General features: G+C 38.1%; 1 protein-coding gene across 1 annotated transcript in view; it reads right to left on the bottom strand.

The window, feature by feature from the left end:
- NSF (N-ethylmaleimide sensitive factor, vesicle fusing ATPase) overlaps window positions 1–23311 on the bottom strand; it is a 142469-nt gene that overhangs the window by 13019 nt on the left and 106139 nt on the right. Inside the window, exons 16-17 of the mRNA XM_070561754.1 lie at window positions 15701–15767; window positions 12750–12829 (exon numbers count right to left, since the gene is read on the bottom strand). Of these exons, the coding sequence (XP_070417855.1) occupies window positions 12750–12829; window positions 15701–15767 (147 nt within the window). The remainder of the gene's footprint in view (window positions 1–12749; window positions 12830–15700; window positions 15768–23311) is intronic.

The following is a 23311-nucleotide window of genomic DNA, read 5'->3' as shown; positions in this document are numbered from 1 at the left end:
CCCTCCAAGTCAAGGCTTTGCTTGAGTGTCGCCTTTCCACAAGGCCTACACAACCCCTCCACAAGCGCATCTACAACTGCACCCCCCTTCATCTTCCTGTATCCTGCTCTTCCCCCCAACAGTATGGATCACCTTTTAACATACTACATGCCTTACGCATTTACTGTCTTTACTTCTTTGTTGTATTTATTGCTGGCCTTACATCAACAAGGACAGGATTTCTGTCTGTTTGGCTTTATTGATGTATCCAGGGCTAGCACAGTGCCTTATACCTAGTGAGAAGTTAATAAATTTATGTTGAATGAATGAATGGTGATCTCAGTGTAGGTTTCAAGGGTAGCAGATCACTCCTTCCTTTTACATTCTCTCTTCTGGTCCTAGAAAAATGCAAAAAGTGTTCAACGGGAAAATAACTATCTACCATTTCAGAGTCTTCATATCTGAGCCCCAAGTGTTGAATGGTATGATAAGTTTTAATGGAAATAGAATAAATGGCATGTATGCTTCATTCACAATATAAGTAGATGCAAAGGCTGTCATGTCTCTTTCTTTTATTTAATCAGTTGATCAATAGTCAAGCTATTGATTGGATAATACAGATTTCACTAACAGAGAAAAGATAAGATTCATTAGAAGCATGAATTTAAGCTAGTGAGATAATATGTATTATTAAGCATCTCCTACATCTCTTAGTTTCCCCAAACCAAGGGAAAAAATTGACTACCATTAAAAACAACCAGGAGTCTGGACAGTGAAAGGAGAGGAATGGGGCCTCTGTGCATATCCTGTAGCATTTCTGATTTCTCATGCTCGAATGTCTGTAACTTCTTTTTTTTTTGGGTAGCTAAATGTTTAAGTTGAATACCAAAGGAAGGATGTTTCAAATAAATCATGCTACAACTAGGCAGATTACACTTAAACTCTCCATTAGATTCTACCCTGAAGCAAATTCTTAGTCTACCTTCTTTGTAACCATCCTTGTGGTCCTGCAAGTGGGGCAGAGGACAATAAAGAGGAGAATTCATGATGCAGATTGGATATGAAATGAGAAACTTCACCCCAAATAATGTTAAATAATTATGATAGGCAAGAGCAGACCGCTTTGTGATATTAAAGAGTATTTTGGAACCAATCTGTGAAAAAGACACTGAATCATCAGATTTTACACTCAGAGTAGCTCTTAAAGATGACCTAGTCTAGATTACCTAGCCCTCTTCTTCTCCCTCTCCTGGTTATTCTGTAGATAAGAAACTTGGGGTGAGAGGTGAAGTGACCTATCCGAAGCTTTTACATCCAAGGAGGGGGCTGAAAAGAGAGGCCAGGCCTCACCAATATTTCCACTATGCTTGCTGTCCATTGTTCTTATTTGTGTAATTTTTAATGTGTATCAGCAATGGCTCATCTCTTAATTATGAGTTATGTAGATACATCACCTAGAAATGATGACCTCTGAGCTCCTAGGAGAAAAGGTTAATAAATACATTAAGAAAATAAAGTTGTACTGACCATGCCACAGTAGTCTTAATGCCAAAAGGAAAAGTTTGATAGATATGCTCTCACTAGAAACTTAACTAAGATGACCACTGGTTAACGAGCAAATCCAAGCCCCTCGACGTGGCAGCCAGTAGATCTTCCTACCTCTCTCGGCTTTCAGCCCGACGCGCCCTACAGCAATTCCCGTGCTCTAACCAGCTCAATTTTCTTCTCCTTTCTGATTTACTTTCTATCTCTGTGATTTTTATTCATACTATTCCTTTTTATTAAAATGTTTTCCAGCATTTTCTATCAGTTTGCAATTATTTCTCATGTTCGAGCTATCTCAAAACTTCCCTTCTCTCCACACTCTGCTCTCATTGAACCGCACACAACCCAGTTTACTCCTTTAGGCTCCAACCTTTCAGAACATGGATTCCATGTACCTAGTAAACAATACTTCACTTATCTGGAGGCCAATTTGCTGAACAACTTAAACTATCCAGAACACAGCCAAGAATCAAGAAATAAGCAAAAACCTCTAACTTCTAGAACTGAAAAAAAACAAAGTGAGAGTCGAGCAACTTTATACACAGGTAGTGCCAACTTATCCATTAGGCACAGTGGGCACAGTGGCAAGGGCCCATAAAACTTTGGGGGCCCCCAAAATGTTCTATCTTCTTTTAAAATCAGAAGAAAAAATGAAGTTTCATGTCGAAGAAAATGTTTTAAATACCAACAGTTGGAAAACAAAACCTTAAACATGTTTTTATGGAGGAAGGGGCCTAAGACAGTGATGATGCGGTCCTGCTCACAGGGAAACGCTTCCAGTTCTCACCACAGCCTGGTTACTCTTACTTTACCTACAGTCAGGATTCCTGGGCTTGCCTTTCTCAGTCTACAGCTGACAGAAGCAGCATAGTCGAAGGGGGCACTGTCAGAGGCAGACAGACTGATGCAACTCACCTGGATTCTGCCAGTAACAGCCGAACCACTACACATTAGCAGCAAAACCATTAAAAGCAAGAAAAAGTGTAAAAAACTCAAAGAAACAGGGCACACTGGGCCTACTTAATGACCACCAGACAAGAGTTTTACATATTCCAATAGTTCTTGCTGTTTCATGAGATTACTGACCCATGTGATTGTGGTTTGTAACCATGATCCTTACTCATTAACATAGTGTTTATTACACTTTGTTTCAGACACCAAACATGTATGTAGCAATTTTTTTCCTCTTAAAAAAGGCTAAAGTATAACAGTAATTGATATTTCAATAGGTTAAGCTCTAATCATTTGGAAAAGATGAAGCCTTTGATTTCTTAGGAATTCCTATTCTTCCCTCCAGTGAAACATGCCATATGAAGCCTAAGATAAGTAACTGTACACAAAACATATCTTTAAACTCACAAGTATCAGTTAGTATGTAAGTAATAAAAACTTGCTAATTCTGGCATATGCCTATCCTTCACTGTCTCTCCCCATTGCTGCAGAGCTGGAATTCCTTAGCATGCCACAATGGCCCTGATAAATCTCCTTTTCACTCATCTTTCAAGACCAAGATCAAGAACTTCTATTTGTGAAACGTTTGCAGATTTTCTCAGGTAAAGTGGACCACGCTTTCCTTTATATTCCACTGGAACCCAGATAACTTAGAAAATGTAACCACATACAGCGAGTTTACAGATCTTTTCCTATCACTGAATTGTGACAAGAACATCAGTTAGCCTCTGTATGAATGAGAAAAAAATACCCCTTTAGGTGGATAAGTTTTAAAAAAGCAGTCATCTGGGTGCATGCAGCCACCCTTAGCCTCATCCCCCAAATCTCTGGCACCTTATGAGTAAAAAGGCACTGCTTTCCTTCTTCCTCAGGGCCAGCATTGCCAGATAAAGCCCTGAGTGCAAGTATGTCCCCAACATTGCATGGGATATACTTACACTAAAAAATTATTTGATGTCTTTCTGAAATTCGAATTAAACTGGGCGTCCTATATTCTCATCTACTAAATCTGGCAACCCTACTCCAGGCAGATTCAGCCCCACACCAGGGTGCACGGCTTGGTGAGCAGAGTGTGGGATGGATGTTAACCCCCACTTGCCACTTGACCTTGTGCACACCCTGTGTACAAACTGCACAACTGAACAGGTGGTTCTGGATTATGAGCTCTTTGAGGGCAGGTATAATGTCTTACTCGTCTTCGCATTTTTATAGTGTGGAACAAATGTTTATTAAATGTACAACCTAATAAAAGCATATATGATAATGTGCGGCATAATGACATTTCGGTCAACGACAGACTGAATACACGATGGTGCTCTCATAAGATCAGTACCATATAAGCTAGATGTGTAGTAGACTGCGCCATTTAGGTTTGTGCAGGTACACTTTGTGATGTTGGCACAACAACCAAATTGCCTCATGACCCATTTCTCAGGATGTATCCCTGTTGTTAAGCGATGCATGACTAGATTCCTTAAAAAGCAGTATTTCAAACTTTCGTGTCAAAAGAAATATTTTTGGATAGAAAAGAAACTTTCCATCTCTCTTTCATGAAACCTAATACAATTGTCACCATCTGTCTTGATCAACCTTAGTCACGCTGGCATTCAACTGTCCTAAGTTCAGACTGGGACCACAGCACTGAGCTGAATGCCAGGTGGGCATCCAAGGAGAACTGTGAGAGTCCTGAAGCACCAGCACACTTTTACTCTGAGGACCACAGGGTTTCTTACAGACCAGACCTTACATTAAATCAGCCTTAAAAGAAAAAGCAAGGTTAGAAAAATATCTTACACATAGACAAGCTTAGATGCAAAGGTCGATTGATTTAACTCTGTCAAGCATCAAATTAGTTGTGAAGGATTGGAATTAAAGAATTTTGACAGTTACACTACTAAGTTGAAAACAAAACACCTGCAAACACGTTAAGTTTCAATTTTTTTCCTGATTATAAAGTAATAAATGCTTATTGTAGAAAATTTATAAAATACAGAAAACAATAAAGCAGAAATCACCTATCTACCATCTAAGATCAGTTGTCTTTAAAGATGGAGAAATAATAGAACTCGCTTTTACTTTTATTTTTAGTTTCATTCTTCAAAGATTTTCCTTTTTTGTGTATGTTTTCAAATGAACAGCGTCTTACAGAATAATAGATGTAGGAAAGCACTGGGAGGATGAGCTCCATTTTTTTACTGGTAGGGGAATGTGTTCAGAAAGTTTAGAGGCCACTGGTATAAAGGCAATCACAATAAACAATTTTGGCATACTTCCTCCAGTCCTTTTTTCCTTATAACTGAAATCATAAGTGAAAACACTATGAGAAAAATTAAGGATTAAGTGAATGGTGATTTAATAGTTATGCAGGCTGCTTCAGACATAGGCCCCGTTTGTACACAAAATGGGTCACTAGCTGGGTGGCCACAAAGCTTTTCACCTCCCTGCTGTCCTCCCTTCCCATTATTACTCTTCTTGCTCCGGAAACAGGCCCCCTCTTCCGCTTGCTCCAGGGCTGGCGAAGGCAAAGTCTGCAGGAGCAAGATGGCTGGCAGCTAGGGGAAAAGGAAGCTGCTTTGCTCTTTCCTGCTAACATTTCTAGGGCTGGTTTCTTCAGCAGCAGCCACCTGGAGCCTAGCTCCTTTGATATGGGTTGGTTACTCTGTTGGTTTTACATATTTTTTGTGCAAGGAAAGACAGAGGTTTTTTAAAGTGGGTTAACAGACTAATAATTGAGTCATGCTTTGCAGTTTACAAAGAACTACAATCAACACATCTTATTTCTCACAACTATATATTCCTATTGTTCCTATTTTACAAGTGAGAAAATCAAAACTCAGAGTTAAGTGACTGGATTCAAAGTCAAGTCTTCTAACCCCTGAACTCTTATTTACACTGCCAATGCCCATTCTATGTGTAGTTAAGACCCACCAGCTTCAAAATATCCATTCAACAAATATTATCATCTCCATAGCCTAAATGGGTTTTAAAAAAGAAAAAGAAAAGAAAAGAAAACAGGCGGAGCTAGGCACATTGTCTGAAGCTTTCCCTGTGCAAAGCACTCTTTCCATTGCCCAATGTGAGGGATAAGCAGGATTGTTGACACGAATATGCGGTTACAGTCAAGCTGTGACTTAAAAGGATGAAGGCCTGGTTCCGTCTGTATTCCAATAACTATCAGGAATACTGACGGCTTGGTCTGGACCCTCTGTAAGGTTCCCCTTATTGGTTCTTCTTATCCAACAGCTGTTACGCCACGTAGTATAAGCCCCTAGGAAATCACCAGAGATCTGTGTACTAGTTTCAGGGACAAGAAGGTAGGAGAGAAGCTGTGAAATGCTGTTCTGTTGCACAAGAAGTGAGGAGAAAATGGGACTTTAGTCACCAGCAACAGGTGGCTGCAGGGAAAAAGGCAGTAGGTGGGCCAGTCCCTGGAGGCTGAGGACAGTGTAATGGGGAGTGTCCTTGGGGATCTCACAATGGCCAGAAGCCCTGGCCCTCCCTCTACTCCTTACCCTGAAGACCTCTGAAATTCCTGTCTCTCCTTCATTCTCCCTTTTCTAAGAGGGATCTACAATCCCCAAAGCAGGGTATCTGTCTTACTTGGGATGTAGGAAGCTTCTAAATTTCAGCAAATAGCAGACAGGGAAGCAGGGTGTCCCTATTTCTTTTTCCAGTATTGCAAATGAGGGAAGCTGTGCTTGGGCTTTCCAAGTTGGAACTCTGAACTCACTTTCTAAAGAAAAATGCTATCGATAGTAGTTACATTCTTTAAATTTCCAATCTTACAAGCTAAAAAGGTTCTGTGGACTATCTAAAGGCCCCAAGCAATGGGAATATTCAAATGATGCAGGACAAACATTCATTCCCTCTTTGAAGATCTTAGGCTAGGACTCCACAAACTCATTCTTTATAAACAGCATTCTCTGTGAACAGTGGCACACTCTTACTTTTCAGTACTCCATGCTTTTCACAATAAGGCATTAATACCTTCTATCTGTGTAGTCTACAGGTTTACAGGGAACTTATGTTACAGAGAACTTCAGTCGGCCCTCAATGGGGTAGGTAAGGCAGGAGGAAATATCTCCATTTTACAGATGAAGAAATAGACACAAAGATATTAAGGGACTAGTTCAAGGCTATGAAGCCAGCAGATGTCTAAGCTACAACTCAAACTCAGATTTTCTGATTCCAAGTCCAATATGAAGAATTAAGTCTTGCAGACACGGTTCTCACAACTATATTCATGGCCCCATGGTATACTATGATACTATAATCAACACTTTTCTAGCACTGATGTCATGTCAAAGTAATGTATTCAAGGCAATGGGGCTAAAAGACATTCTGGCAGTGAGAGAATATTTTATCTCAGCACCATTAACATTTCTCTGATGATTAAAATTTAGATATTTAATTTTGAGTTATCTGAAAATGGTACATATATGTATGTATATCTTATACAATTTTTTATTCTTAATACATATTACAGATGTGCTCTACCAAAAAACAAAACAAAAAATACCCCTATTTTGAAGACGTGGTTTTATTCAGCAGATATTTATAGGAATGTTTTATAAAAGGACTCACCAAGTTTTTCACTGTTTTTTGATGTATTTGAAATTGTCCTAAATATATATGTATTACATATATATATTTGATTTATATAGAACTTCCTGAGACAATCTACTATTAAGCAAAGTACACTTAATAGAGAATTTTATAAAATATAGTAGCCATCTAATAAATGGGAAAATTGGGGCACTAAACTGTCAATCATCATACAGTTTTTTTTCAGTAAAGAAGTCCAATGCAAAAGTCATCAGTGATTGCAACGAATGTGTCTGGCAAAATGACTAAACCTCTTTCCTAAAGTGGTTATATATCTTATTGAGTCATATTGTAGTCATTAGCCAGAGTTAATTTTGAACAGACAGATGGAGAGATACTCATGTTTAGGCCTGCATGATTTGGAGTCTCTTCCATTATCTGCTTATTTCGCTAAAGCAACCCAAAGCCTGAAGAGTTGCTTAATGTTACCAAGACTTCCTAATAACACACCTGAAGTAAGACTGCACTAAGATGTCGTATAAGAACTACATAAAAAGCAATCTTGTCTAGAGACTGACGAGGTTAAAATGAAACCCATGGAGAAACAAGTATGTCTCCCTGACTCCCCACCAGGAGTTTACTAACGGTTTCTTATTGGTTCACACGTTACACCCTTCTCGGCTCTGAACCCTGCTTCTCTCTCATTAGGTAATATTCCTAGGTGCCAGAGCAGTGAGGAAGTTATTTTTTCAATAACTTTATACTTTAGCTAAAACTCTAAGAACTGTTAGGTCTGAGTTCTATGTCAGTAATATTGCCATGAATTTGTAGTGATCTTTCGTAAGAGTTTACAGTTTCCAAAGAGTTTTTGAACGGATATGCTGCAAATGAATGACAGGGAGACTAAGATACCAATTCTTGTCAGTGCTTGGGAAGACTGGGTGGTCCCAGGGGAGGCTGCACCTCTGGCCAGCTGTGAATGGCCTCATCCATTTACCCAAGTACATCATGAGATGTTACCATTTTCTATACGCCACGCCATGAAAAAGGCTGGGAAGCACTGAACTGAAAAAGGAATGGTTCTCCATAAATTAAAAGGCTATTGTGGTACATAGAGATGAGCTTTTCCAGTTTGATTCCCCAAAGTCAAAAAGCCAAGTAAACTCAGCACTAAAGCAGCCAGGCTGACGGGCGCAACTGCTCTCACACTTGCTGAGGAAACTGGGAAGTCACGTCACTTTACAGCCTGAGGAGTTCCTTTCCAGGCACTTTATTTTGTCTCCCAAAAAGAAAAAAGAAGGCACCAGAAGAGACCTATGAGGAAGAGAATCATGCCGCTGGTGCTGCGGGTTGCAGGAAGATTTACCTGGCCTTACCGCTTTACTCCTGCTCCCCCCTTGACATTAAGACTAGGGCTTTCATCTTCCTGATCTTGAAAAGCACATTCCCCTCAACTTCCATAAATCTGCAAAACTTGAAAAGAGCCCCAGTGTCATCAAGTAAAAGAGACGGCTTTAGGAATCTCACTGGAAGGAGGGGAGTCTTCAAGCCTCTCACTGCTAAGCCGGACATTTCCTAACACTGGACAAATTGTACGTCCAGCTCAGGGAGGGTGAACTGCAGTGGTCTTTTACCCTCCAAGCCAATTGTTAGCTTTTCACAGGAATCAGCAGGGAAGCACATGTGAAACCTCTGTGGTGACGGTGAGCACCCCCACGCCTTGTGTGACTCTGCATGTAGATGAAGCGGCCTGGGAGCTTTCTTAGCTGCTGCTGCTGAGTTCTCAGAGCAGCCCTTTTCTCCGGCGTGGCTCCCTGCTGGGACAGCCCTTTTCAATTTTTCTATCCCCCCTCGATCTCTTCTCCTGCAGAACACAGGGAAACTTGATTGAAATAAAGACCTAGGGAACATGTTTTATTTTCTCCTGTTCAATCCATTTTAGAAAAGCTTTTAATTGGTTTTAAAAAGATGCTAAACAAAATGTGATGATGTTTTTCAGTCTTCATGAACTACAGATACCACTTTTTATACTTTCAAAGGGCTAATAAATCAATCATGAAATTAACTCTCCAGCTAAATTTAAAGTAAATCCACTGAATAACAGGTTCATTAAAAATCTATGCATTTACTTAGAAAAATTTAAAATTCAAAGAAAATTATCCTAGTAACTGAAATCTGACTTGAATTTTTAGTCCTACACTGAAAATCCAAGACCAAAGCAATCACAAAGGGAAAAAAGGAAGGCTTGTGAACCAGTTTTAATAAGCCAATTTTCAACGAGGGAGGGGAGTGGGGGAAGGGGAGAAGTAGAAAAGAGAATATCTTGATACCTAACAACGTGGTGCCCCTGAAGGGACTCTTTTATTTGAGCATGTGCACACATGCACACACAATTTTTCTGGGTGAAAGCTGGAATTACAACAAACGCAAAATTAAGGATTCTGCGACTGATATGATTACTGTATTGTATACAAGTACAGTTCCTCTTTTTAAAGAAAAACTCCTATAACTTTTCTGTTTTCTTGACAGCGATAAAATAATAGCTTTCTACCAGTCTAGGCAACTCTATATCATTCAGATTCATATACTTTTAATATTTACTTGAAACATCTGAAAAACCTACAGGATGATTGTTTGGTAAAGTGAATGCTTCTACTTTAGAATGACAAATATTCTTGACACTGGATCAGCCTGAAAATTTTCCCAAAAGAATACAAATTATTTTAAAAACCAAGGTGATACAGAGAAAGCATATTTTTATTTTGTTAAATATATGCCAATTAGAAATATTTCAACCATTACTTTCTGCTGCCGCTGATTCATGCTTACAGCAGATCACCCAGCTGTCCAGGTCAGTCACCAAATTCGGATTCATGACAGAATCAGAATTTTCTTTTAAGAGAATCCCTGCCATTTCCAATCACTAAGGCAACCAGATCTCTCTTTTATTTCTTACATATTCCTGTATTCTTCCTTTTCAGTTCTTAGAGAAATTTGTTCCAAATCCCTTTTTAATGATCCAATGCCTGCTTCTAAGGTTTCTCCCAAGCAGGGTCTGGTGTCTGGGATGCTCACTCCTTCCTTCCAGCTCTCCATATAACCTTTCTTTCAGCATTTCAGTAGCTTCTGAAATCACTGTGATTTTGGGGGTGTTTCATTGAGGTATAATTTACATAACACATAAATTTACTGATTTAAAGTGTACAATTCAATGGCTTTTAGTATATTCATAGGTATGTGCAACCATCACCACAATCAATTTTAGAATATTTTCATCAACCCAGAAGGAAACTCCATACCCCTTAGCAGTCACCTCTCATTCTCCCCATCCACCTCTCCCAGTCTAGGCAACCACTAATCTACTTTCTTTCTCTACTGGGGCAGTTCTGGACGTTTGCTATAAATAGAATCACATAATACGTACTCTTTTATGTCTGGCTTCTTTCCCCTAGCATGATTTTAAGGTTTGTCTATGTTATGGCATGTATCAGTACTTCATTTCTTTTCATTTCTGAATAATATGTTGTATGTATACACCACATTTTATCTGATGAACATTTGGGTTGTTTCCACTTTTTGGTTATTATGAATAAGGCTGCTCTGAACATTCACGTATAAGCTTTTGTGTGGACATACATTTCCATGTCTTTTGGGTATCTATCTAGAAGTAGAACTGCCGGGTCATATGGTAACTCTGTCTTCAATCTTTTGAGGAGCTGCTGGACGGTTTGCAAAGGCTGCACGATTTTTATATTCTCACCAGCACTGTCTAAGGATTCCAATTTCTCCATTTGCATGCCAACGCTTGTTATTATCTGATTTTTTGATTATAGCCATCCAAGTGGGTATGAAGTGATATCTCATTGGGGCTTTAACTTGCATTTCCCTGATGCCTAATGATGCTAAGTATCTTTTCATGTGCTCATTGGCCATTAAAACTTTACATATTTTTGAATCTTTTCAACCTAATTATACCTTGCCAAATTAAAACTACAGCAATACTAAAATACTTAATCCCACCAAAACGAGAGGATACTCAAAAAATCTATTTTTTTGAATAAGTGATATATATATATTTTCCAAATAAATTATTGATGAAATACTATATATAAATTGCCGTGTCAGATGCTGTAAGATTTAAAAGCATAAGATAATGTTGCTTTCCTCGAGAATCTTACAATCATTTGCACAAAATAGCAACAGTTATTCCTAAGTGTTTAATCAAAATGTTGCAGGTCATTTGTTAACATATTCTCTTTATTTCTATTAGTATCCATTTTGGATTACAAATAATTCTCAGCTAGGGGACGTCTCTCTGTTTAAATCAATGTGTATAGTATTTAACAATGAAAAGGACAAGCAGTTTAAAAAATACCACTGAAAAATTATTTTTTCCTCTCCCAAATGACTTTAAGCAGAAATTCTTTTTACCTAAAAAACTGAATATTACAAGAAATAAATTTAAATGCCTGGAAAAAGTCTCCCAATCTAAGAAATTTTAAAATGCCGATTTCATAAAAAAAGGAATTTTTTGCATGTGATATATATAGATACTGGGGTTATTTATTTTTGCTCCAGAAACTTTAGATATATCTATTTAGATATTTATTAAAGTAATCAGTGAAGGGAAAAATATGCTCACTTCTCTAACTTTAGTCTTAGTACAAGCTAAAACTCCAATTACTGGGAATGATAGTTTATGGAAAGGTGATTAAAAAATCCTTTCTCAGCGCATATACGTAGTAAAGTTTCAAGGTTGTTGTAGGTTATGTTTCTTTTCACTATTCTAAAAATACAAAAAAACGAAAAAAGAAAAACCCTAGAAAAGCAAGACAAGTCCTTTACCTTTAGGTCTAACAACACACACATATAATTTTAACTGTTAAATTAAAACTTAGATTCACCAGCTTAACATTAAATATTTTCCATACAGCTTAGTATCTTTAACTCCAAATATGAGACTCCCATACAGACACTAGAAGGTCTTCAAGTTAGTACTCAACCCCTTTGTATCTGCCTTTGATTGGCATTTCTTCAATGTGACAGTACACAGAATCAATCATGAGAAAATGTGTCTTGTGTCATAGCCAAACATGCTCTGGCAGCCTCTACATAATTAATATATTTAACCAACTCTCACAGGTTAGTTTTAAATGTGTTAAGCTATCAAAATCCCCAGTCTCCAATAGCCATATCAATAAAAATGCAACCACATGAACCAAGATCCTGGCTATAAACTCACTCCTCAAAAATGCTACATGACACAAGAGAAATAACTCAAGTTCATCTGTAAAAATTAAAAAGAAAAACCAAAAATATCCCTCTGCCTACAGGAAATAAATTTCCCCAAATACAAATTCTTAGGAAAACCTACGAAATGATAAATGAAACAAATGGGAACATGTAATTAATCTCTTCTACATTAATATCATAATTTCTCATGGAAGATGGAGGGGGTAGGGATGTGCAGAATTGTGGGGAACTTATAAAACAGCAAAACAGAATACTCATTGGAACTGTGGGATTTGAGATCTTCAGAAAAGGAATGAAAACCTCTGATTGTTAAGAAAATCATCTCTCTTAAGACAGAAGGCCAGACCGAATGACCTTTCAAACTCCTTTCGACAACAGAATTTTATGTTTATGATAACCTGCTTATTTAGAGAATGCACCATTACATGCAATTTACTGGAAAAAATCTGTGAAAATGTTCCTTATGTTATTTTTACCTGAGGAGGTGCCTTTTTCAGTAACACAAGGAGAGCCTGTAACACCAGATTAGAAAACCGAGGGCCAATAGGGACATAATCTGGAAGAGAAACATTGCTATGTTTAGGGATTTGATACATGTATTTCAAACATTCAGATTTTTCTGCATGAAGAGTAAACACAGTCCTAAATAACAGTCATGTAACTAACGATAATTAGCAAAAATATCTCCAATAACTTAAATGCTTAAAATATTATATATGAACTCTCATCTGTAAACTTTTTAAAAAGCTTTAAATATCCATTTTGAGTTCATGCAGACATTTTGTCTGATATTCAGAGATAGTTGTGGTTTTTTAGGAAGGAAAACACCCCAGGTGTATTTACTAAGCATTTCCAAGACATTACTGCAAACCACAACAATGTAGTAAGTACACAGGCAACAAACCATGATACTAGAAAATGGGTAGAGGGGAAAATGGCAAGTAATAACAATGCACGTAAGGCACTGCAGTATAACTGAAATGATGGTGGAGCCACTAAGATTGGTCCTCAGATGGTGAAGAACAGAGAACTTCCCACCTCTTAAACTTGTACCAATCCTTCAAGAATCAGCACCAATGCCACTCCTTAGCTTTCTCTGCATACTGCATATGCACCTTGCCCTGTGCCTGGAGCTACCTTCAGGCATTAGCCCTTTGAAGATCCTTCCCTTTGCTGAATATCCAGAACACATGGCATATTCTACTTTGCATTAATTTTTGCCAATACATGTTATAACGACAGCCAGCATCTTACTTATTTTTCTGAGACCCTAATAATTCTAGCACAGTAGTAAGGGCTCAGAATATGCTTGTTGAATAAATGAACAAACAAGTACAGATAATAACTATTCATACAAGTGAAAATATACTCAGAGGGCACACATTCCTGACATAGTAGTGTTGCTATGACCACACATCTCAATTGTGTTTAGATAAAGGAATTTACACAGAGCTATGAGTATGTGTCTAAAAGCTTTTAAAGAAATAATCCTATAAACTGGGCTGAAATGTATCAAAAATAGCAGACCAAAAACCCAGGTCACTAAATAAAACTATCAATTTAAGAAGACCTCACAGGTACACTGCTTTGCTTTATAACAGACATTAGCTTAGGAAACAGGAAAATAAATACATAACAGAGGACCTAAAGCAAGTCTGAAAATCATGGGGAAAATGCAGTAAGAACGGTTAACTTGAAATCACTACTACACCATTCTGGACAGCTCAAGGAAGAAGGGATTAAACACGTGTTTGGTAGTACTTTCAGATGTCCATTAAGCAACCAGATGGGTTCCACTTCAACAGAGTTTATTACAGCATCCTGAGCCATTGTTACAATGAATTTGTTCCAAATTTACCTAATTTTTGCAAGGAAATAAAATGTAAGAGTAACAACACTTTTCTGCATTTACTTGTAGATTACATCTTATGAGCTGAGTGCAGGAGCTGTCTTATTCATCTTTATATCCTGTGCATGTAAACGTAGGAGATGTTTAATAAATATATACACATATATTTTTTTGTGAGGGAGAGTCACCCTGAGCTAACATCTGTTGCCAATCCTCTTCTTTTGCTTGAGGAATATTAGCCCTGAGCTAACATCTGTGCCAAGCTTCCTCTGCTTTGCCTGTGGGATGCCTCCACAGCACAGCTGATGAGTGGAGTAGGTCTGCACCTGGGATCCGAACCTGCGAACCCCCGGCCACAGAAGCACAGTGCATAGAACTTTAACAACTCGGCCCCAGGGCCAGCCCCCTTTAATAAATATTTTTAAAGATTACTATAGAGCCCTTTTAACTTTTAGAATATTTTCAACATTGTTATCCCATTTTTGTGGGAAAAGTAAGGGAATACAGTCTTTGTTTTATAAGAGCAGAAACTGAGATACAAAGAGGTTACGACTTCTGCTCCAAGTATCATAGCTAACCTGTAGATCTCACTCTGATCCTAAACCTTCTTTCATTAGTTCTGTCAAAGTTCGCAAGTAGAACTCCTGAGCTACAAGCAGCTCAGAGGTACTAAACAGTAAATATGTCCATCAACAAAAATTACTAATCATCTGAGGCCTGCCCAGTGGCTGAGTGGGTGGGTTCCTGAGCTACACTTCAGCAGCCTGGGGTTTCACCAGCTCGGATTGTGGGCGCGGACCCAGCACCGCTTATTAAGCTGTGTTGAGGCAGTGTCCCACATAGCACAACTAGAAGGACCTACAACTAAAATATACAACTATGTATATGTACTGGGGGGCTTTGGAGAGAAAGAAAGAAAAACAAGATTGGCAACAAATTTTAGCTCAGGTGCCAATCTTTAAAAAAAAAAAATTACTAATCATTTATTATGAACAGGGAGCTCTGAGGAAGATACAAAATAATATAAGACATGGGCCCTTACAAGAAAGCAGTTTATGATGGAGTTACAGTCATAAGGCATATTTAAAATGAATAACATCATTGACTTCAGATATGAGATAATATTATATTTCTTTTTTTTTTTAAAGATTTTATTTTTCCTTTTTCTCCCAAAGCCTCCCAGTACATAGTTGTGTGTGTGTTTTGTTTTTGAGGAAGATTAGCCCCGAGCTAACTGCTGCCAATCCTCCGTTTTTTTGCTGAGGAAGACTGGCCCTGAGCCCATCCATGCCCATCTTCCTCTACTTTACATGTGGGACACCTACCACAGCATGGCATGTGAAGCAGTGCCACGTCCGCACCCGGGATTCAAACCAGCAAACCCTGGGCCGCCGAAGCAGAACGTGCGCACTTAACCACTGCACCACTGGGCCGGCCCTGTTACAGTTCTTTGTAAGACAAAGAGAGATATTTCTATTGCCCTATAGTTTATAAATACCCGTTACTTTTCTCTTGTGATTTTTGAGACATTAGCTGTAATCTGGCAAAGACAGTACAATGGCAAATGTTATGACTCACCAAGCAGTCTCTCAATGTCATCCACAACCACACAACTGAGCTGGGATTTGTATGCATCATCAAAAATCTGGAAGAAAGCAAAACCATCTATTATCTCACTGCTCTCCCTAATTATGGCAATTTCCAAGGAGATAAAATTTAGTTAATTCTTGAGCAATGCCTAAACAAAGCATAGTAAAACACCGATATTTCAGACTACACTAAATTAGAATTTCATAATAGCATTTGAGAACTAAAAGGGTCCTTGCAATCTAAAAATGAGGAGATTGAGGCCAAAAGCAGTTAAATGACTTGCCCAAGTTCACACAACTGGATCATGGCTGAACAAGGAGCAGAGCGATGCTGTTTTCAGCCCCAAGAGCTGGATGTGTCACACCTGGGCATGCTGAGGATCAGCTGGTCACTCATTAATCAGTTGACAAACCTCATCAAGTTTAACACAATGCTCTCTCCTATCTACGCCAGGAGTATGAGAGCCGTGTTGTGACTCAAGAGTTAGACGGAGCCACAAGGGATGTGTAGAATAAAATTGGATGTCATTTTATTATCTGTAAGAACTATGGTTCTGTTAAGCAGGAATAACACTGAAAGAACAGAATCCTGTCAACTCAAATCAGACCATATCGGTCAAAGTGTTTACAAAAGAATTAAAGTTGGGTATAAAGGATCAAATAGATATGGTTCTACCTTTAGAACCAGAAAAAAGATAATAGTATACTGTCTTATGACAGCCAAAGAAATGCAAATTAAAGCAAGCAGTGAAGGAAGTTGTTATATCCTGACAAGAATGTAGCAGTTTCAAGCCAGAGAGAAGAATTAGTTTATGTATAAGTTGAATATAAGTGCCCAAGGCCCTGAGACCAGTCTTTTTTGTAAATGTTGGGGGTTCCCATTCCAGCGTCTATAATTGGGGTTCAGTGCATCCCACTGGTGTCATCTGTAAGAATTAATTCCTGCAATCTGGCTGAATCTCTCTGGTTAAGTAAACTCAGTGCACCAAGATGATAACCACCCCTCTCATCTTGCTTGGGGTGGCATAATATTCCTTAGTGGGTATCTTTTAACTACAGAAGATTAAGAATTAGGTATAGAAATAAAGTAAATCAAATCTACAATATTAATATTTTTCACACCAAGTTTAAAGATAACCTGTGTATACTTGGTCTTTAAAGTATTTGTAACAATTAAAAAATTTTACCATATTAGATTAATAGATTAGCCTTGCTAGTTCAATTTAAAATATGTAATTGGATAATTAATTTTGATAAATTTTTATGTTGGAAGGTAAAAGATAACTTTAATAGCCTTGCAAATGGTAAAGATAATCTAAGATTCACTACATGTATATTATTAGTTTTAATTTATTATTAGATGTAATTATAGATTTACTTTGAAACTCAGAAAGTTTTGTTTGTTAGACAAACAAGTGAAGTACTTCAAAGAGCAAATATTTTAAACGTGTAAATACAGCTTAAAATATTTAAAGAAATTTAATTAAGTTGTAAAAGTCCCCTTTTAAGTAACTGCTAAACTTTACTAGACTTACAAACAGAATAAGATGCAAGTCAACTTTTTTAAAGTTTAAGTTTTCTTTTGTGTTGAAAAACTAGGTCTTAAAATACCTAATTTTAGACCTCAAGTTAGCTACACATGGTCTTTTCTATGCTCAGAGATGCAAACAAAAATAAGAACAAAAGCAAAACAAAACAACTTGTGTTGACAATGTAGATAGTGAGCTCTTCCCAATACACTGTATGTTCTTTAAGGTAGGAATTGTCTTCCTCAGTGTTACGTTTTCAGGGTCTGATACCTCACCGGTGCTTAATAAACGTTTGCTGTATGCATGCATGAAAGAATGCACGCGTGAAAGAATGTCTCTGTTGCTTTTCTTCGCACCATCCCCTTGACCTCTCAGTCTTCCCCTAACACTGTATCAGAATCCCAGCTACTCTTTCACCCTTAGCTATGCGTCTCTCCAATGAACTGGGGGAGATTAAAAACTTTATTCATGTTATCTCCAGTACTCAGCACAGAACAGTATTTAGTAATGATATTTGCTTAATGGATTCAATAGTTGCAACAACACAAATTCTAATTCCATCTTACCCTAAGTCACTTGCCTCTCTTCTCCTTTGGTGTAGCATCTTTTATATTATGTATATATTATGGATTCATTGTATTTGTCCCTGTATTATACTAGATTGTAAGCTCTTTGAAGTACTGTATTATTTATCTCTATATCCTCACATCACTTAATGTAATGCCGTACCAGAAAGTAATCAATAAATAATTACTGAAAGAATAAATTTAAGCATTTTAAATTCAAGTAGAAATAAAAAGTGAGTAGTTGGAGATGTGTGATTGTAGTCAGGTATGGAGATCACCCTAAGGGCAGTGAATGCTGGAACCATGAGAGGGGATGAGATCTCCAAGGGGAAATAGTAGGGGTAGAAGGATAAAGGCTAAGCACTGAATCTTGGAGTGTTGCTCTATTTATTCATTCAACAAATATTTTTTAATTCCTATTATGTGTCAAGCATTAACGAAGGCAATGGAGAGAATAATGAATAAGGGAAATATGATCCTACCTTCACAAAACTAAGAATGGGGGAAAGCAGGTCACATGCAGCTATAATAAAGCATAACATTATTAAGCTAGAGGAAATACAAAATGGCATGGTGGTATACAGCAAGAGAGCTGTGGTAGTCATTGGGGATTCCCATACACATCCTGGTTCTCTTTCTGGCACACGGTAGGATTGTACTTCCCTACCCCCTCTTAAATTAGGGATAACTATGGGGCTTGCCTTGATTAATGAAATCTGAGTGGAAATTTATCATCTTCTGAAAGGAGCTTTAAGAGTCACTGCAAGATTCACCATATTTCTTTTACTCTTGGCTATTGTGGAATCACATATGAGATGGAGCCTCTATTATCTATTAGCTTGAGTCTCTGAGAAACTATAATGAGCAGAGCTCCCTCTCTGAGCCATGATGGACTTGTACTGTGAGCAAGAAATAAACTTTGTTGTGTTAAACCACTGAGATTTTGGGGTTGTTCACTATGCGGCATAATTTAGCCTATCCTGACGTAGGGGCTTACGGAGTCAACGAAGGTCTCCTAAATTTAGGAGGTGACCTTTAAGCTGAGACCTGAAGGATGAACAACCATTGGAAAAGAGGGAAGAAAGTATTTTAAGCAGAGAGTACTGAATATTAGGAGGCATAGAAATGAGAAAATTCAGGAGCACTGCAGGAATGGACATATAATCAAGAAGAATTAAAGTGAAGAGGTGTCATTGTCGGCGTAGTGTGTGTGGGGAGTGCTGGGTGAGAGATGAAGCAGAAGAGAAGCAGAAGAGACAATGGAAAAGTTTGGAAGAAGGCCCACTGTGGTTCTTTGCTATTTTTTGAAAACTAGGCCAATAGAGCAGCCAATATGGTATCCTATAAACAGGTGATTTTAAGGAGTCACTGAAATTAATGCTTTGCTCTTCAAAACATTTTTCAGACTTCTCCTAAGGGCTCTGATGCAAGCACATTAATCCTGTCTGCCAGGCTGTGACATCGTGGGTGAAAAGTCCCAGGAGCCCAGGACATTCCGGATGGGCTACTTGCAGTAGTCCTACATTTTCCCATCAGCCCTTCTCCCTTCTCAAAACAGTATGGGGACCTTACTGAGGACACTGCTGGGGTCTCAATTGAGGGTAAATCGGTATGTAGTCTCACCAACTTCTCTCAGATACTGTGATTCAGGAAGCATTACAAATCACAGTTGATTGCACGGGCTACCTATAACATTTTAGAAGAAAAACACATTTAATGTAAATTAATTTAATGTAAAGTAGTTTTTTTTCACAGACAGCTCTTAATGTACTAATTACCATCAAGGAGAGAGGAGCACTCACAGCTAACTCTCTTAACAACATACTAACCACGAAAAAGGCTGTGCAATTCCAGTTGTAACTTGACCAGTTTCAGTTGACCAGTCAACTGAAACTCTTTGGCACAGCAACTGCTCTAATTTAAATACACACACCCCTTTCACTTCTTACACACACATTCTTTTCCTTATCTAGTCACTAGTGGAATATAAGGTCATCACTCTTCCCCGGGACCCATGTTTTCTGCTAGTCCACTCAGCCCTTCCATTCTTGGCTTCCTCGCCAAAGCCCCAACAGAATGTTCACTAAGAAGATACTCAGAGTTGACTGGCAAGTATATGAAATTAGCTGCCAGACCATAATCTAACGGAGATATTTACATACTGAGCAAGGAAGTTCTTCCACAACTTTAGGTTAACACAAAAAGGAGAGATACTAGAAGGAAAGATGCAGAAAAAGTAAAATTGTACAAACTGCCCAGCTAGAATACAACTGAAGTGCCAAACTTGCCATCAGTAAGAGCTCACAGCAGACATGCCGAGCCTGCTCCAGATCGAATCATGCCAAAACAACAGTTAGCCAGCTGGGGTGAACCTGCGGCTAATGGGTGTATCCTGCAGGCTCTTCAAGAAAAATAATTTCAATTCTGGTCCTCTCATTTAGTAACATGAAAATATGATGCTCAAGCCTTTTCTTGCTAGAGAGGTAGTCAATAGGAGCTAATAGAAGTTATCATGCAAACCAGGACACCTGAAAGGGGAGAGCTGCTGATAATCATGCTGGAACAACAGGTGAAAACCAGGATCGCACAAAGCAAATTGGAGTGTATGGTCATCCAAGTTTTATCCAGGAGTTTCCCGTAGAGCAGGTAAAATTATCAGCATAAAAATACAAGGTCTTAAGACTCAGGTGAGAAATCTGAAAGACAAGGCTAAAGAAAAAGAATGGGAAGAACTGAAGAGAGAAAAAATGTGGAAGAGAGTGGCATCGGTCAATACGGAAATAATGAGAGTTCTATTCTAGAAGACGAAGACTATTTCTAGAAAACACAGAATTCCATAGTCCATTTCTAGATATGGACATGAGAGTGTCATCATTAAACTCTGGTACCACTTTTCTTGCGTGCAAAGGTAGACAGTGGGTTGTAAGAGACAACTCAGAATGTGGGGAGCCTGGGTTCAAGGCCAGAGCATCCTGGCTGCACTCTGTAAGCCTGTAGGTGTGGGGCTCCTGCCACAGAGGGCTTAGGGCAGGTCTGAATATAGTCCTCAAGGACGCTGCAAGCTCTCATCGCGCAGAGCCCACTCCTGGAATCTTCAGACAAGCTGGGAGCCACCTGTGTGTAGGGGCGGGGCAGCAGCTGCAGACTCTGGAGTCTACATGAATACAAATGGGAACACGCCAGCATTAGCTCCATGTTAATCCCAGCCTTTCAGAATCACAAACCACAGCAAAGCATGTTCTAAGTAGATTCTGTCCTCCATTTTCTATAACCTCTTTAGTGTTCTGAAGTAAGTGAAGCCAAATTCCCTGCTTCTTTAGGGGCTGAAAGAGTTCATCTCAGTTCTGAAGTGGTTGGCATGAAGTACCCAGTTAGTGGGAATCTGATGACAGTAGGAATCTGATGACTTAGAAAATCCCTAATGTAGTAAATCTGTCAGCAATTAGTTGAAAGCATACTCTAATCATATTTGGTAGCATATAAAAACCTAAATGAGCAAATTCAAATCGGTGCTATCAGTAATAATCTCTAGTTTCTAAAAATAACCTGGGAGTAGACCAAGCAAACATTAGCTGTCTTCTAATGAAAGTGCCTCAGGAAGTGGACCTAAACTTTTGGCAAAGCACTAAAGCTTCTTGGAATGACCTTAAAATCCCTTATTTGTTCTCCCTGCTTTTCAGGAAAAATTCTTACATTTTTCACTTAACATGAGCCACAGAGTTGGGTATTATTAATAATATAAAAAGTCACAAGGTCTGAAAGTTCTATTAAAGATCTCTACCATCCTCCTTTGTGTGCCAAACAGACACGAACGTCAAAAGATAAAGTGTATTAAACAAAACAAAAGGCATGTCCTCCCCACCCCCCGCCACACAGGGCCTGTAGTCACTTCCGGAGTGTCCACTCAGCTCAGTTAATACATGTACAAACTTCAACAAATCAGCTACATGATATATTAGGATGTTAACCCCAAACATCCAAATTCTGTTGCTTAGTAACTGCTGTCAAAAGATCCAATTTCCAGCTCTGCTCTTTGTATGGACTAAACCATGAAAAGAGGAGGATTAGGCACCATGATTCTGTTCTGTGCAGACTACAATTTGCAGTGGGATTTACAGGAGGATATTCAAAGAAGATTATTTCTTTCTTACAAAGCTAGCGGAAAGGAAATTTTTTTTCCATTAATTTTCAGTCCTTTAAAAACAAGCCTATATTATGTTATTAATGGGTATAGTTTTATAAATCACTGATATTTTTACTTAATTCTGTTCAAACAATTTAGTCACATTAGATTGTTCTATTTCATCTCTGCATTGATTGTGTACTCAGAAAGCATCAAGATTAGGTAATTATTTAAAATCAAATTCTACTGCTTTGTTTATTTGTTTATTTAATGCCACTAATAGAACTAGTAAAATAGACTTTTTAAAAAACCATAGATGCAAAAATGGATAAGGAAATGAAAATTTTAAATTAGAATGAAGTTGGGGAAACAAACATAAATGAGGGAGAAGAGGAAGATCTCCAAATACTTCAAATATCTTAATGGAACATATGGTATCCCCCCAGAATGCAAGGGTAATGCCTCACACAGACTTTGGCAGTGCGGAGGAGTTTATCTATGGAGAAGGATTTATTAAGCAAATAAGAAAAGTACAAGGTGAATTTTAAATTAATTGAGAATAAACTACTTTCATATATATATATACATACACACACATATATTTTTTAAAAGATTTTATTTTTCATTTTTCTCCCCAAAGCCCCCAGTACATAGTTGTATATTTTTAGTTGTGGGTCCTTCTAGTTGTGGCATGAGGGACGCCACCTCAGCATGGCTTGATGAGTGGTGCCATGTCCTTGCCCAGGATCAGAACCTGTGAAACCCCGGGCCACTGAAGTGGAGCGTGCAAACTTAACCACTTGGCCACAGGGCCAACCCCATACTTTCATATACTTTAGCACTATCTATATGTGAACAAAAAGCAATAGCTTAATTACAATTAATTCTTAGATACTCATTAAAACAAGACTAATGACCCCTCCACTGACAAAAACTCTTACCTCATAGTTTAAGTAACAAAGTGGGCTATAAAGATATTCTATGAATTAACTATTCAGACCACCTCTCTTCAACAAAAATTAATGTTATAATATTTTTGAGTTTCATGAACTATTGCCATTACAAAATGTTTTGAAAATTCTTTAAAATCGAGCATTTAGTAGTCATTAAAATGTAGCTGAAGAAATAATTAAATACCCATCTTTTACCTATCAAACTGGCAAAAAATATTTTAATAATATCAAGGGTGGGTGAGAGTCCAAGGAAACCGACACTCTCAAATGATGGGTTCGCAAGCATAAATTGGTACAAGTCTCTCAAGAGGTGGGCTTTATAAAACATTAGTATTTTTACATAAGAGTTTTGATAGCAATATTTATTAAAATATTAATATTTTTACCTTAGCAACCCCAATTCTGAGAATTTATCCTGAGGAAATACCC

This window comes from Equus przewalskii, chromosome 10 (assembly GCF_037783145.1).
Source record: "Equus przewalskii isolate Varuska chromosome 10, EquPr2, whole genome shotgun sequence".
NCBI classification, from domain to species: Eukaryota; Metazoa; Chordata; class Mammalia; order Perissodactyla; family Equidae; genus Equus; species Equus przewalskii.
The sequence above is the reverse complement of the archived record's forward strand: the minus strand, read 5'-3'. Positions and strand labels throughout refer to the sequence as shown.